Source organism: Pararge aegeria, chromosome 6, assembly GCF_905163445.1.
Source record: "Pararge aegeria chromosome 6, ilParAegt1.1, whole genome shotgun sequence".
NCBI classification, from domain to species: Eukaryota; Metazoa; Arthropoda; class Insecta; order Lepidoptera; family Nymphalidae; genus Pararge; species Pararge aegeria.
In genome coordinates this window covers 6,862,531-6,879,331 of record NC_053185.1, presented here as the reverse complement: position 1 = coordinate 6,879,331, position 16,801 = coordinate 6,862,531, and the positions used below count along the sequence as shown (strand labels likewise).

Below are 16,801 nucleotides of genomic sequence, written 5' to 3'. Positions count from 1 at the left end.
AATATTAATTAAACCTTGCAAATTTGTCTTGTTGTCGCGCATTATGACAAACTAGAATGATAGCAAAATGTTAAATTGGGTTCTTTTCTCATAGATGTTAACTCCCCTCACGAGCTTCTGTGACTTTGTACACGTTTGCGGACGGCTTTCTATTTGAAACCGACCGAAAGCGGGCGATCACGTCATATAGATTATTAACATTTAGTCGAGTAAATAAGACTTTACTAAATAAAACTACGTAAGTTAACAATAGTTTTAATACCATAAAATATATTAAATTATAGTTGAAATTGCTATTCCGCTTCCAAGATGGTTACTTCGCGTTTGGAACTGAGGTTGTACACGTGGAATATAGCTTTGTTGACAATGGCGTCACAAATTCCCGACGTTACTCTAGATAATAAGTGAAAAATATTAAAACTTCATAGCACAGAAAAAACTAAAAACACTTGCAATTTAAAGAGCAGTGCCGAAAAATAGTTGAGAAAGCCGGCTTCGGTGCTTGCGCAACAATAAAGTTAGGTGCAAATTGAATTGAAAGATTTTATGACATACTTATACAATTTTTCATTATCAAACAATTGAACAAACTTCCCAACAATAAGCTCAAAAATTCCTAGTAAATGGTTTTTGTAATCGTCGTATCCAGTAGCCATTGCAAAAGATTTGGTCGCTCGCAATCGTGGAATTGTTTTCGAGTATGGAAATACTTAAACATCGGAGTAAAATGATGTTATTTTTTGTGTTGAATCTCAAATGTAGCTCGGGCTTACTTTTGTAAAACTAATATCAGACGTACAGAATTTGTGACTCTAAAACGAGTCATACTTGGTCCATTTTACTTTAGCGATACAGAGTCTGTTACCCTATTGTGAGCGACTAAATTTTGTACTAAGGCTACAGGAATCCTTTTTAAGAAACAAACGTTTATAATCTAATTCAAATAGCTAACTTACCGTCTGCTTAACTTAGATTTCGTGTCACTTTCGATAACCTTGACTAACTGAGCGTGCGTAGGAATGTCTTCCTTGGCATAATACTCTAGATGAGTTCTAAACATCTTGCTATGCAAGGCGTCCCTAAAAACACGGATTAAAAAATTATGTTATATCAGGTTCCTAACTTTTATCTCTGTTAATTCGGTTACGTTAAGGTAAAACCAAGGATCAGCATGATACAACCAAGCGGGTTGTACGGACCTAGCTTCTATGCATCTTATCTTTTACCCAGGCTAATAAAAGCAATGGAAAAATCTCCATTTTTATGGAATAATGAAAGTCTTAAAATAATTAAAATATACCATAACAAGGCGTCTATAATTTTTGATATATCGATAGAGGTTAGGTTATTTGCGGCTGTGCCTTCTGGATTGTCGTATAAATTCAAATCCGACGATAAAAGGTCATACGTTGGTGTCTGAAAATTAGATAATTAATAAATAATCAAAAATTAATCATTGTAACAACATATCAAGCGTGTTAAAAACGCAGATCGTTGCAATCTATTCAGTAATTTAAAACTAAACTGTTGATAACTACAACTTGACAAGTGCCAGATAATCTATTAAATTGAGTAGCACATTTTAACGAATGTGCTAATAATTTTTCTCAAATTAATAAAAGTTTCAAGAAAAAAGTAGAATTATGTATGATTAATAATTGTGGGAATTTAGATATAAATACGGGTGCATCTTCGTTACACTTTAGTCTTGTATTAGTCTAAACGATATGGTGCCTGAGTCGTTATCATATACTATTTAAAAATTGGGTTCAACCCATAATATTCTCAGATGACACAATGATGATGTAAAGATGTTAAGTGAAGATACAGTCTAATGTCGAAGGAAGGAGGAGGAAGACCTAAAGCAGCAATTGTTTTCGGCTATGTAATCTTACTTCATGTGTACACGCGTCAGGTAGACTGGAAAAAAATTAACTCCAACCTTCTCCCACATTTGCTTCAATAGCATTCTGGGATAACCATCGCGTTGTCCTTTCGATGATATTGACACCGTCATGGCAAGGTACGATGGCTGTGGCTTCTTTACATCCAAAACGTACGGTGGACAGTCGTTTATATCCTGTGAAGTATAAGTTGTTCATAACCTTTCTGTTTGCCATTAGGGTTGGGACATTCTCTTGACCTGATTCATGACTCTGATAATGGTCAAAATTTCACTGCCACACTTAGTTAAATCGCACGTTTTTCTTCATTCCACTAAAAGTTAGCCTTTAAGTGCAATCCCACTTGCTGGTAAGTTATTTATTAAAATTAAGCTCATATACCGCGAAAAGCAGGAGAATAAGAATGGTCTAGTTTTCAATCATTATAATGCACACCAAACAGATCTTCGGCCCTCAACGCACGTTTCACTCCGACACCTCTACGATGGTAATAGCGGATGGTAAGGGGATATGGCAGTTATATTAAACCCATATTCCCAATCATCGTACCGGAATGCTAAAACGCTTAGCGGCACATCTTTGTCGGTAGTGGAAACAAAGCTATAGCCCACCAGGCCAGAACACAGAAAATTCTGAAATTATGAATTCCCAAATTTCGTCTGCCGGGATCGAGGTCCCACTCAAACTCAAAATAAGGCTTTAAAAGTTTTTGACTTATAAATAACTAATATGATTGTGATACTAACCGGATGAAACATGCCCTCCTCTGTTATAACAAATTCCTGGTTGCATTTTTCAGTTTTGTTTCGTCGCAAAATCTCGTTTTTTTGATAACGCTTCCTCTCGGTCAAATCAAAAACTTCACATGCTACAGTCGTCCTATGAAGTCAATACTCAATCATTTCAAGTAGGACTAGTTTATAAACAATTTTGAAACGACGTTAGTTTATTAGCAGTGACTCTACCACCGGTTCTGAGACACATTATATCGAGAAGAGCCAGCAATAAACTCAGCAGATTGCTCTTTTACTACATAATCTTACAGCTTACAATCTTTACTTCTCAGCTACAGCTACAGCTTACGTTACAGAGCAATTCAACGTGGCCTGCTTTTCGACTGTAGCCTCAGTACAAGATTTGCTCGCACGCAATCGAGAAGATGGAAATCTTCAACATCGGAGTAAAATGCATCTTATTGTGACTGCGTTAAAGGCCAAATTTGCCTAAGATCCTTTAGCTCGGGATTTTGACAGCACAGCTTTTATAACAAAAATCAGAAATCCCGGATTTGCGATATTAGGTCCATTTAAATTTGATGATCAGAGGTTTAGAGCTCGAAAACTACTCCTAATGAATTCGTGAGCTGTATATTTAAACTTAAATATATTAGAAATCTCACGTAAATGTGGCAGGTTCTTGTAAAGTGTAAACTGTCATAGTAATCCACTCCGTAGAATTAGGCTGGATTACTCCCCACCACGGAGTCATCACTATGTTGACAATGTTCGGGATTCTTTCGCTATAAAAGTTACCAATGTCACAAAATTATCAAAACTGAAACTATGAAAAATGTAAGCATTGCTAAAAAGAATCAGCAATAGCAGTTTAATTTATCTTTAAGCTTTATTGCGAGAGTCTCAGACGGTATTTAGCTTTTCGTGTTTGAGGTAAAGCTATTTTTTTTATTAAATCTTAATTATTATAGCATGTATGCACGTACTTTGAATTAACAAAATAAGATAAAATTAGACTCACGGTAGCCAAATAAATCTTACAACATGTTCAGTGTCATTCGTAATGGCTAATATGTCTCTAGAAAGTGAATGCGTTAGCATAATTGGTAAGGTCATATGTTCCTTAGATAAATAAACCTGGAGGAACAATGAAAATATAAGTAAGAGAAGTAAAGCGGTATATGCCAAGTTTAAAAACAGCCTTTAGGTACATATGTAGCAACATCCAAGAAGACTACTTTTGTTCTGGTTAGTTCGTTTGTATCTACCATCTCTAATGTTTTTCATGCTGATCAAATAAGAAATAAAGAAGATCTAGAGTTTCCGACATAGCTCAACAAGTCACAAAGCTGAAATGGCAATTGGCAATGGGTGGCGCACGTTGTTCGGAGAACCGATGGACACCTAACAAAATCCAAGAAGAGCAACTGCTCCCAGGACTGCTTTTGTTTTGGTTCGTTCATTTGTATCTATCATCTCTTATGTTTTTCATGGTGATCAAATAAAAAAACGAAGAAGAACTAGAGTTTCCGACATAGCTCAACAAGTCGAGAAGCTGAAGTGGCAATTCGCAATGAGCGGGTACGTTGTTCGGGGAACCGAATGACTTTGGGGTCCCAAGATGCTGCAATGGCGACCTCGCTCCGGTAAACGCAACGTTGATAGACCCATGACGAGGTAGACAGATGACAGACACCATACGAGTCGCAGGAACCCAAGTGCCATAAGACCGTGGTATTTTATTTGGTCCATTAGTTGACATGATCATTATGATGGCAATCATCATTAACGAAAGTAAGACTTACAATATTTTGTCGATATGCAGACCTGATGATCCTTTCGACATACAACGGCATATCGAGCCTTGATTCAATGCAATTCGGAAGTCCACCTTGTCCTTTCACGAGGAAACTGACTACCTCGTATCCAAACGAACAAAAGAACACCATCTAAAATATTTCGCCTTCATTTCATACTTAGTTACCCTGAAGGCTGAAAGCTTAAATGTACCTATTTCAAAGTTACTATCGCGCTTTGCCAAGCTAATTTGGTTTTCGCACTTAAAACTGCGTTACTGTTAAAAAGATTTTATAATGTTACATGCAATGTGTTACAGTAATTTTGTAAAGTGGGTAAATAATTCAACTTCTGATAACCATAATACTTGATAAGTGGTTACATTTGAACGTATTTGGTGTTAATTCTTATTTAATTAATAAATATTCATGATTATTTTTGATTCATAGCCCATGTTCATGACAATGTGGGTACTTGATGTACGAGTGCTTCAGTCTTGTATAAGACTCAAACGATGCAAAGATTATCATGGTGTCTTCGTTATCAAATATTATAATGTATAAACATGGGTATCTTTAGGAGGTCAACAAGGAGATTAGGTTTTATAATACTTTTACCAACTAAATCTCCTCTCATAAATAAGATTTATAAATGTGCACGACTAGCAACTGTTCGCAACGTATCTGTTTGAGTTGACTTTATCATTGGTGCAGGGTGTGCGTCGCACACGGGCGCGGCGGTGTAAGAGGCGCTGGCCTCGCCACTTTCAATTGACTTTCCATACAATATAACCGATCAGCTGATAGAGTAATAAAGCCGTTTTTTTTTTAACATTGACTGAACTTTTATACAAAAATTTTAGCATATGATCGATTCCATTTTGACCGCGCGCTTATTAGAGGGCGCTAGGGTAATAATTGCAAGCGATTGCTACATGGGCTATTGAGAATTCTGTCGATCTATACTATATAACAGATTGTACATGATACAACAGCTAACCTCGTAATCAATCATTTCCATGGGCATAAAAGCGAATGGTATAGCCAATTTGTCATTCGGCGGTACTTCCGCAAAGTATTGCAGGCACCGTATGACTGTTTCTGGTTTTATTGAGTTGCCGCGAAGAAGACGCCATGTCGTAAATACATCGGTAGGATTGTAGAGCCAGAGGATCTAAAGAAGTAAAAACGGATTTATTAGAAGTTGTAGATACTTTAGAAATGTTTCCTCTTCTTTTTTCCTCTTCCGGATTATATCAACAATGAACTTTCATTGTGTCCTGCGTGGTGACGACAGATCCGAATACAGTTTTCACCAACCCTTTACCGGGGTTGGTGATTACAGAAGATGGTAGTTGTACCACAGACGAAGTTCGCCTCCCGACCTTCCTCACTCACGGGAAGAGAAGGTGGTGACAACTGTATTCGTATCTGCCGTAACCACGTTTTGACGATCTCCCTGGCGCAATGGTGAGCATAATGGTTTTAAATGGGAGGCTCAGAATTCGATCCCCGACAGAGGCATTTTGGAAATTTATAATTTTGCTATTTTTTCTAGTCTGGTCTGGTGGGAGGCTTCGGGCGTGGCTAGTTACCACCCTGCCGACAAAGACGTGCCGATAAGCGTTCTAGCGTGCAGGTACGATATCTTGTAGAAACCCTAATCGGTTTCTACGCGACATCAACAGTTTACTGTCTTAGACTGTATCAGATGTGATTGCAGTCAAGGGCTAACTTGTAGAAAAATAAAAGAAAACGCTGTATAATAAATTTATATTTTAAACTTACCCGTATCACAGGGTCAAGGTTGTTTATAGGTACCCTTCCACAGTCCATCACTGTCAAATACTTCTCCTCATCTACTACTCTCCGTAAAGGAGTGAGGACACCCTTCGAGTTCACATGACTACGAATGTGAATGAAGACGTTTAGCGTCCTATGATTGGGCATCGTCATAACATAGCAAAGTGTATTGCGGCCCTCACATGTGTACTTTAGCTTTAAGTGCAATAAAACTGGACTTTTAGGCTGCAATACAAAACGGACATTAATCTTCTCTTCTAGAATCTAAATCTTCTTGAAGAGAAGATTAATGTCCGTTTCACTAACGTCTAACAAGGCAATGCATAAATAATTAATAAGACACGCCTAATCGGAGATTCCTAGGCATACATGAACAGTTCACTAATACTTAGTTATCACATAAGAGTTGGTGAAACGTTACTTTTTCTAAAGCCATCGCCTAAATCATTCCATTTAGGCGATGACTAAGTTTAGTCAAAACGGGCATTAACCCGTTGGCTTAGGAGAAATCTAACGAGCATTTGGTCTAGGATTCGTTATTTCGTATCCTATCAATAATTGTATATTATGGCCAGTAGGTACCATGGTAAGTACATGATCTCAGGAGTAGTAAAGATTTTTGTAACAGAGCTCGTCCGGGGAATTACTGCCGTCATGCTTATTTCTGCCGAAAAACAGCATTGTTGCAATGGTGTCTTCCGGTCTAAAGTGCGTGGTGGCCGGTGTTAGGGGATAGTCTTCCACTTCCGAGCCTCAGCACAAGATTTGATTGCTCACAATCTAGGAGTCGTTTTAGCATATCAATATCTGTGTTGTCAAAGTAAAATGGACCTAATTACACTTGTGTTAGAGTAGCAAATCCTGTACTTCTGTTTTTTGTTTTATAATCGTTCTGTCAATCTTCTGCTTCCCAACAATGGATTTTCATTTCCATCGTCGAAATCGATAACGAGCTGGCATATCTTGTACTAAGGCTAACCTTATTCATTCATAATGGACGAGCGTAACCAAACTCACTGTCACGATTCCGTTCATTGGAATCATCTCTACCAGCGGTCTGTGGACACAGGTATGACGCAACTCGTATGTGGATATACCGACTTTGACCTCGACCATTTCGCAATCACAGATCTTCTCTCTCCGAAAATTGAATGGTACTGGCACATTATAAATACAGCCCAACACTAGTATCAATTCAACGTCTGTGTATCGAACACAAAGATCCGGTGCATAGAGGTTGACATTCAAGGGTTTGTTTGGTCGGCAGTTTTCCAAAGCTTTATTTAACCTGAAAACATAAATAGATGCTTAAAGAGTACATTTTTTGCACAGTTACAGTTGGAGAAGGTAGAAACCGTACTCACTGTTCAATGTTTATCATATTCCAGACGCAATGATTGCTTAAAATAACAGGGCATCGAACTGATATCGTGCGTTTAACCTGAAAGTTATAGCGACATTCAGATGAAACTCAATATCATCCTCTGCTAATCTCAACTCCCATATTTCTAAACATCATCATTATTCATCATATTAACTCATTACCGGCCCACCACAGGGCACGGGTCACCTCCTACAATGAGAAGGGTTTAGGCAGTCCACCGCGTTGGTCTAGTGCAGATTGGTGGACTTCACACGCCTTTGAGAACATTATGAAGAACTCTTAGGTAAGCAGGTTTCCTCACGATGTTTTCCTTCACCTTCCTTTCATGTTACTTTGCGGAATTCCATGATATATTATCAAAATTAGGCTTAATTTGCGATAATCCGCGAAAAGCGCAAAGCGGAGTATGACAAATGGAGCTTAGTTTTCATAATGAAGCAAATTATATCCTGCATGCCTGAGAGTTCTCCATAATTTTCTCAAAGGCTTGGAGTCCACCAAGCCGCACTGGGTGGTGGCCTAAACCCTTCTAATTGTGGGAGGCGGCTCGTGCCCTGTATTTAGCTGGTAATGGGCTTATATGATGATGGTGATGAATACCTTGATCGTTGGGTATATCCCATCATACCAGATGATGCAAATAGTCTTTTTGATTGGCTGTATCTCTTCCACCTCATCGAATTCGGTGCGAAAGAGTACTGTGTATTTGATGTCTATCTGTCTCGAGCCAGCCCCATCTGCTGTCACCGTCATATTCACTTCGCAGTGGTTTGAGGGTTTTAAACTGTTCTGCAAAAAGTAAATGCTACTTTCCCAATGTATAAGCAAGAATTTACATTTGTTTTCTTGCACCTAAAACCATCACTTAGCAGTATTATTTTAATATTGTTGACGTTTTGTTTAAGAATAATAAAATCCTTATATTTAGGACGTTACGGTATGTCAAATAAACTGTCATTTTAAAATTCTCCTTTACACATGAGCTCTACAGGTGTGCTAGGCTAGCATGCTCCAGGAATATTAGGTATCTGCACAGAAAGATACGAGTAGCGGGTAGAGATGATTATCTCGTGGCACGCATGCTACCGGTGTGCGGGTGAAAGTAAAACCAATGGCTCCCATGCATTTAAATAATACTGTAATTAAGATATTGGGACATCATAACACCTCCGCAGTCTCTCAGTGACCGTAACGATCCGTGAGAAAATGAATTCAACGCAACTCATGCAGGTATCGGAAGTCCAAAGAGTCTCTTCTTGCTCGTGCCCTTAATTTATATTCTCGCTTTTAACCAGCACTTACAGTAATATGTAAGATCTAAATATGATGTGAGATCTAATTAATTAGGTATTATTAGATTACTTACAACAGATGAATCAATGTCAAGTTTGTCCCCACTAAAGTCATCCCCCATGCCGTCGATAAGGTGATACAGTTTCGATGTGAAAAAACAAGATCCATAGTTGTATAGTGTGATTGGAAATGTTACACTTTCACCAACTACTGTATCATGAATATTCATTGTTTTTGGTAATATCTGTGAATCAGAAATATCCCTTAAATGCAAATAGGGTTTCTTTCAATTAATATTCGACATACCATAGCTGGTCCGCCTGTTCGTAAGAGCGCAGTTTAAATTAAGTCTATTAGAGATAGAGAAAGAGAGAGTGAGCGTATCAATAAGCACTTCGCCCCACAAAGTGTCGCCCTATGTCCACCAACCTGAGGCGTGTTAAGCCTCATGATTCTGTAATTACACCGGCAACCCCGCACACCAAACCGAAGCAGCCGCTTGGTGGCAGAATAAAGCATGGCTGTAGTACTTACCCGGACGAGATAAGCCACTAAAATCTGTACTGCTACTAAACTTAAGAATTTGGTTAGTGAGTAAGTATACCTTAATACAACTAATATTTATGTGACAGTTCTTAATTAATACCTAGTGTTTAGAATTTTAATCGTTAAGTAAATAGTCATATGCGTATAATCGCGTAGTATATAAGAAAATTGCACGCCAGATAGTGGCAAACTGTTTGCACTATTACCATAGAAATACACCAAAAAAAAAACATGTAAACATCTCTTGCAATAAAAATTTATTCCATTCTATTCTATGGTTCTTACTAAGCTGTGATAGCTTACTGCTTCACTTTCAGGGAAACAGAGTTTTAACTACGGCTAAAACCCATGAGATGGTTTTAGCCAGTGCCCTTTAGTTGGTCAATAATAAGTTGAAAATAATGATGAGGTTACTTAAAATGTATTACGATTCATTAATTTCATCGTTACAGATTATATCTTTATAACACAATGGTGACAATTCTATAACTGACTGGTCTAAAATTAGTCCCTTTAACAATATTTGCCAGGGTAGTTTTTTGTGACTTGTGAATTTAGTTCATTTAATATTTATTAATTAAATATTTGTACAAAACAGAATTAGCACGTTTATAAAGAAGTATTTTTTTTTAATTCTTCGATTAAGCCCATTACCTAGTAATTACCTAAGTAGGTACAATTGGATAAAAATTACCCTCAAATCAGGCAGTTCCGAAAATCCAATCAGGTTTATAAATACATCTGTAGGTTCTCCCACAGGTCTGCAAAAAAATTTAAAGTGTTTAAAAGACTAATATCAAGAGAATTGGATGGATTGATCAACGTGCATTAAACTGAAACGAGCCGGTTGTACTAGATGTAAAGGTAAAACATGGTTTAGAACAGTGAGTCAGCCGAGTTTCGGTAGGCTAATACACGACTAAGATTGACTTGGATTAAATGTCGTAGAGTTATTTCTTAAGAAAATATTAAATTGCGGAAGGACTTACTTCCCGTCGATCAAACAGATACAAGAACAAGTGACCGTGGTCTCGTAGACTTTATCAGCTTCTTTAGGGAAGAACCACCAATGAAATCGAACAATTTCTTTAGGCGGTAATACAATAGTTCCGCTATTATCTGCGCCAAGCCAGGTGACGTTGCTCAGAACTCTCAAACTGAAAAAGTATATCGAAATCCGTATAGAAATCCTAATAGACACACGTTTGTCTGTAGAACTCTTGCAATTAAAGCCCCTCATAACTTTGATTTGGATTTTACCTGATAAACAAAATTCTTAGAATAAATGTTCAATAGCAGACTAATTGAACATATTAAGTTTTATTTGCATAGCTACTTTAGATTTTATTATTATCTAAAAACATCCTGATATCGTCAATGAATCGGTATTGGTTGTATTTGCTAATGTTAAAAATATTAGGAAATACCCCCAAACAAAATAAATACTGCGATATAGGTAGACCGATTTCGTGCTATCTCTTTCGCGAATATTACGCGTATGAGATAGCACGACATAGGCCACCTTTCATAAATCTATTATTTGATGGCGCGGGTTATACACGTGCAATCCGTAGCTTGCGATGGGTTGCCAAACGACGGATTACCCCGTAAATGGACCTCTTTGGAGACGTTTTTTTCTTAACCTAACCTAACCTTTTACTTATAATGTTACAAAACCTCTACCTACTTAATTCTAAAATGAAACGGTTTGTCATCAAACTGCACTACAATTTATCGGAATGTTTTTTATTTATCTAACTGTATACAGCTAAATAAATAATAATACATTGATATAGAATTAAAAAAGTGTGTGCGTGTAACCTTTACGCGCGAGAGAAGTAAAACTTTTATTATAATTTATTGATGAAAAAGTAAAATGTTCCTTGGACTCTGCCATTTAATTTAATATTCACTATTTCTAAATATTTTCATTTGTCAAATAGTCTTGCCTAAAGAAGTTTTACTTCAATAAAAACATATGTAGAAAGAAATGTCATTTCATTTAAAAAAAAAAAACGAAATATAGGTACTTACTGTGTTTCCATCCTTGTGAGATTGTGCATGTAAGCTGTGCAGTAGTTAGTGCATCCAGTAATGGTCGATTGAAACTCGTACATTGCGTGGGTTCCCGGATTATAGCCGTGTGACATCATCTCCACTTGGCTGTTCTCCGCGTTACCACAGAAGCAAACACGAGCCTAATTTAGAGGATGAGTTAAAAGATAACATTATTTCAATATCCAGTAATCTTCCCCTTAGTAAGAGGTACGCTCGTAGAGTCGTTTTCTAATATGGAAATGGTGGACCGACAGAGTAGAATGAAATTTACGTTATAAGGCTTCAATTTTACCATAATACCTAGCTTGTGATTTGAGCAGATTATTTGTTAGTTAAATAAAAATCTGCACTTCTGAACTTTGAAACGAGGGAAATATTTCGCTGTGGCGGTCTAATGTTTTAATACGGCTAGGCGACTTCGCGATTGCGATGATGCCAATCTAGTAATAGTTCTATAAAGAACTGTTTAGATGCCTACCAAAATGGAGACGCCTGCAATATGATCACAAATTGTTAACTTGCAAGTCCACAATAGTTAGAAAATTCGAATTCGGTACAAAGTTACGATTTCGAAGCTCGTTACTTTCGAGTATGGAGGGTAGAGGTAAGGAGAGTCATCTGTGTATATGAAAAAGTGTCGTTATGTATTAAATTAGGATGGCGCCACATTTGCATCTGGGTAACTCTTAAAAGAAGCGCCAAATATAAATATTGTTAGAGTAGGCTTGAAAAATAAACAAGGAAGTATGGAGATACAAGGAAGTAAGGTTATATTTACCACAATATTTTGTACAACGTAAGTTGTTGAAATTCTCAATAATTAACTACTTTAGTCGATAATGACATTAAATTTTTTAACTCGGCATACTTCAATTCATCAGCGATTGCTTCATTCATACCATACCCTGTGCATCCACCAGCGCCATTGTGGAGGATTTTTGAACTGTTATTTAGCGCATACACTGGACACTTTTTCAACTTTTCTCCCATATAAGATGACTCTCCTTACCTCTACCCTCCATACTTTCGAGTTTAAAGAAATGAATGAATGAATGAGCGAATTGTTTAGATTTTAAGTGTTACCCGCATAGTAAATTACATCGTATATTAGGAATAATCAATATTTGGATATTTCGGTATTCTTTTCAAATATTTATTCGTGGACTTACTTTTTGTTCTTTATTTACAATAAGGTCCCAATTTTCGACATATTCTCCGAAAGTTTTCGGCTCCAGTGCTACTGTTATTATTTGCCAACCTCGCCCCGGTACTATACCACACATAGGCATTGCGACGAAATTCCTGCGATTAAGTAGGACTGAATTTATTTCGTTGTTTTTTTCATTACTGAAGGTCTTGTCCGGATTAAAGTACCTTCGTTGCGTTTGTTATTATACAAGTAAAAAACGCATCGAAGTACCGAAGCCATAATAAATTGAATCATTTTTAATTCTTACGTATTACACGGTGCATGCAATTTAAATTGCATTGGAATTCCCAGTTTATTTGATAACATAAAGTTCGTAAACGCTGTCCTGGCCGGTACCGTTGGTGGTAAAACAACCTAAAATAATTATGTGTTCAATAAAGTCGTTTGCGAATGCTGAGTTCTCCTTCAACAAACAACATGATATGAATTATAAAGGGAACGGTTTTAATATTTTGTAAAAAACCAAAAAGGCATTTTAGTGTTTTTTTCAAAATTGCGGCCACGCTAAGGATTAAGGGGCAAGCTAAATTCAAATGTGCTTACTACTTGCAAATTCACTCATGTAAACCATTAGATTTCGCTTTACTTCGTCAAAAATGTATCTAAGCAAACCTCAGTAGGACAATCCCATTCCGTACTCCATTCAGTGCAAGGTGGCCAAGTATTACCGATACAGGGAATCCTAAACCAAGTGTGTTTAATTTTAGGTACAGAGATAGCACTATCCGTATAGTATTTTTTCCATTGATAATCTCCACAGAGTAAGTAGCCGTAAAGTTCATTATCGATCTTCGGCCTAAAATTAGAACAAGTCAAGTTTAGAGTGAATCATACTTTTCTTTGATGTATAGGATTAAATAGGTAAGGTATGTTTAGATTTTCTATATGCTGAAAATGAACTTCAATCGTGTTTTGAAGCGCAGCGAGAATAAATTTAAGGTATCAGCTGTAACTTATTTACCTGAATCTGATGGTAAATAATCTGGACTCATTAGGAGGAATAACACATGTAATAGGATCAACTATAAATACGTTATCGGGATCTGTTGATGAAAAAGTTATGGTTAGTTTCGTAAATCAATTATCATCGTTGTTATTATCCTGCATATACACAACTTCTTATTTCCGACTACCTAAGTATTCTATAAGACAAATTTAATAGACTTAAGGTTGAATTTTTACTTACCTGGAAGCCAGTGTATACATCCATCGTCCATCTCGTGATTGGTAACGCACAAAATCTGTGATATGTTCATCGTGACATCAGAAACACTTCCCTTACCGAAATCCAAATACCTTTCAAACACTGACGCTGACGGTATGTCACATAAACAGGTTAAACTGTTCTCCATTAGATGAGTGGATCGACTTTTGCGTGTCCAGTTTTTATGGATTACATGATCCTGTATGTTGTACATTGGGTTTCCAGCCAGTACGACAGACGCTATTACGTTAAGATATAATGGTTCCTGTTGTATCATTAAATGTATGTAGTCATTAAATCTTAAGTTTAAATGCTTTGTGCGTGCAAATGTACCATATAAAACAATTTAAGTAACCAATAGTAAACGTACCTGATTCAGGATTAAGCATACAATTTCCGCAGTATAAATTCCGAGTGCTGTTCCCGAGAATATCACTGAAGTTGTAATATTTTCGAATGCTCGAATAACACCACAATTACCTGTAGAAACCTATGCGAAAAAAATAAAATAATAACAAACATACAATTTATAACGAAAACAAAAGAATAGAGCAAGCTTACTTCAAAAAATCCTTGACCACCAGTTGGAAGAAGCCACTGGTACGTAGCATCTACCTCCGATTTATTTATAATATTTATAACTTCCTTTCTTTGCTCGCTGATATTTTTGTAAATTCTGAATACGAGTTTTTTCTTATTCAAAGTTACTTCGGGTCCTAAAATCGCCCAATTATATATTTTATTCATAATCTAAATTCAATCTAGGTGGTAAAAATTTATATCTCACCAAAGCACTTTCCAGTAACGGTAAGTCTATAAGTATTACCAGCTGTATCATCAACCATGTAGTACTCTGTATATGATTGACCTGGGATATTAGGTCGAAATAAAATTTTCACCTCCACCCAATCAAGTGATTTTATAGAGGTTGATGTGATTGATAATTTAAACACTTGTTCAATACTGTTCATAACATATAACAATGATACTCGATACGTTAGGTAGCCCTGGAAAGTAATAATGGCACAAATGAATGATTACCTTTACACATATTATACAACACTCCATACGCAACGACACTGCGACATGTTGCCTCGCCACGTATACCGTTTATTGCCCAGCACGTGTAAGCTGCGCCGCGGTGGTAATTTTGTAGAGACATGCATATGGCATTGGTTGTTATTTAATAATCTAATAACACTTCATGACGGTTTTTTCAAAAACCCGCATCAATAACCTATATAGTTTAAATTAACGCAGTTTAGTAGCACTCGACCACTTTTCCTTTTTGTTATTGCTGTAAACACAGTGATTTCTTTTAATTTTACCGTCTTAAATAGATATCTGAGAAGCAGAAGCTGTTCGCATCATCGCGGTTCTAGAAACCGGAATAAGCCAAGGAAATGTGGCCCGCGAAGTGCGGTATCTGCGAAGTTAGTCGTTCCACTTTTCAGTTTGTTAACGAAAGATATCTAGAGACATGTGGCTACATCAGGCAATCGGTGTCTGGACACCGTAGGAAGACAATGGAGATGATCGATTTTTTGTGTCAACAAGTTTAACAAACCGCCACCGCTCTGCTGTTGTAGTTCAGCACATGCTAAGAGATGTTCGAAATATTTATGTTCGTGAATTATTATTAAGAACGTGGTTTTAAATACTTTGAACCTTTGGACCTAAACTTATAGTAGCATATAAGGTAGCAATGCTACAATTTTTTTGCGTGAGAACCGAGACTGGACATTGGAACAGGGGGCCGGTAATCGATTTATATGATGATTACAATGAGAAGGGTTAAGGCCTTAGTCCGCTACGCTGGCCAAGTACGAATACAGTCGGGAAGATCTAAATCCATTGACCTATATTTTGCATTAATAGAGGTCAGTGTCTAAATCGCATTTAGCCTAATTTAAAACGCATTTTTTTAAATAAACTTACGTCGGACACATTTTGTATTGATATTCTTTTTTCAGCAACTGTATGAACAGGAATACAATCAAAATAAATAATTTTGTCATTTGATATACTGTCAACTGAAAAGTTTTGCATTATGTGACTATTTATTTTCTCAGATTTCTTATCAATACCAATAGGTTATTATATCAATTGGATTTCACGATGATTGCTCATAACACACTACGTGAAATCAGTTTCAATGAGACTTCCTTTCGGTAATCACTGTCAACTGTCAATTTATTTGGTTTCTTCCAAAAAGGTTTTTGGTTCGAAGTCGTGGCTGAAGCACGAGCAGCAGTTGTTATTCAAATCGATTGCATTACAGAAATAAAATTAAACCAGTCCTGTTCATTAATGTAACTCGACAGTCACAGATTAAATAGGTAGTTACAAACCTACTGCGTAGAATAGTGAGCTACTTCCTTGGTAACCGTAGGTGTACCTAACCACTACGGAGGGTAGAGGTAAGGAGAGTCATCTTATATGGGAGAAAAGTTGAAAAAGTGTCCAGTGTATGCGCGAAATAACAGTTCAAAAATCCTCCACAATGGCGCTGGTGGATGCACAGGGTATGGTATGAATGAAGCAATCGTAGATGAATTGAAGTATGCCGAGTTAAAAAATTTAATGTCATTATCGACTAAATTAGTTAATTATTGAGAATTTCAACAACTTACGTTGTACAAAATATTGTGGTAAATATAACCTTACTTCCTTGTATCTCCATACTTCCTTGTTTATTTTTCAAGCCTACTCTAACAATATTTATATTTGGCGCTTCTTTTAAGAGTTACCCTGATGCAAATGTGGCGCCATCCTAATTTAATACATTTTGACGACACTTTTTCATATACACAGATGACTCTCCTTACCTCTACCCTCCGTACTAACCACTTAAATAGATTTAACCCTA

The 16,801-nt window shown here is 36.8% G+C and overlaps 1 protein-coding gene across 1 annotated transcript; it reads right to left on the bottom strand.

Moving 5' to 3' along the window:
• Positions 1–242: 242 nt before the first annotated feature.
• LOC120624732 (cilia- and flagella-associated protein 65-like) lies at positions 243–15,981 on the bottom strand. The gene is made up of 26 exons (XM_039891425.1): positions 15,871–15,981; positions 14,720–14,939; positions 14,494–14,648; positions 14,303–14,422; positions 13,915–14,197; positions 13,690–13,771; positions 13,341–13,524; positions 12,976–13,082; positions 12,688–12,820; positions 11,495–11,658; positions 10,450–10,617; positions 10,155–10,221; positions 8,988–9,158; positions 8,222–8,410; positions 7,602–7,678; positions 7,255–7,525; positions 6,223–6,462; positions 5,435–5,608; positions 4,444–4,587; positions 3,660–3,775; positions 3,304–3,423; positions 2,651–2,783; positions 1,943–2,080; positions 1,301–1,416; positions 957–1,079; positions 243–393 (listed from the first exon to the last, which is right to left on the bottom strand). The coding sequence occupies exons 1-26, from the start codon at positions 15,979–15,981 to the stop codon at positions 294–296; spliced, it is 3,906 nt and encodes a 1,301-aa protein (XP_039747359.1). The 3' UTR covers positions 243–293.
• Between the last annotated feature and the right edge of the window lie 820 nt (positions 15,982–16,801).

Bases quoted from the DNA above. Each gene is read 5' to 3' on its own strand.
- LOC120624732 (XM_039891425.1), bottom strand. From the start codon at position 15,981: ATGCAAAACTTTTCAGTTGACAGTATATCAAATGACAAAATTATTTAT. The intron at 2,784-3,303 runs GTGAGATTTCTA...TTGACTTCATAG, and splicing joins CAAGAACCTGCCACATTTAC to GACGACTGTAGCATGTGAAG. The intron at 1,080-1,300 runs GTATATTTTAAT...CCGTGTTTTTAG, and splicing joins ATTATAGACGCCTTGTTATG to GGACGCCTTGCATAGCAAGA.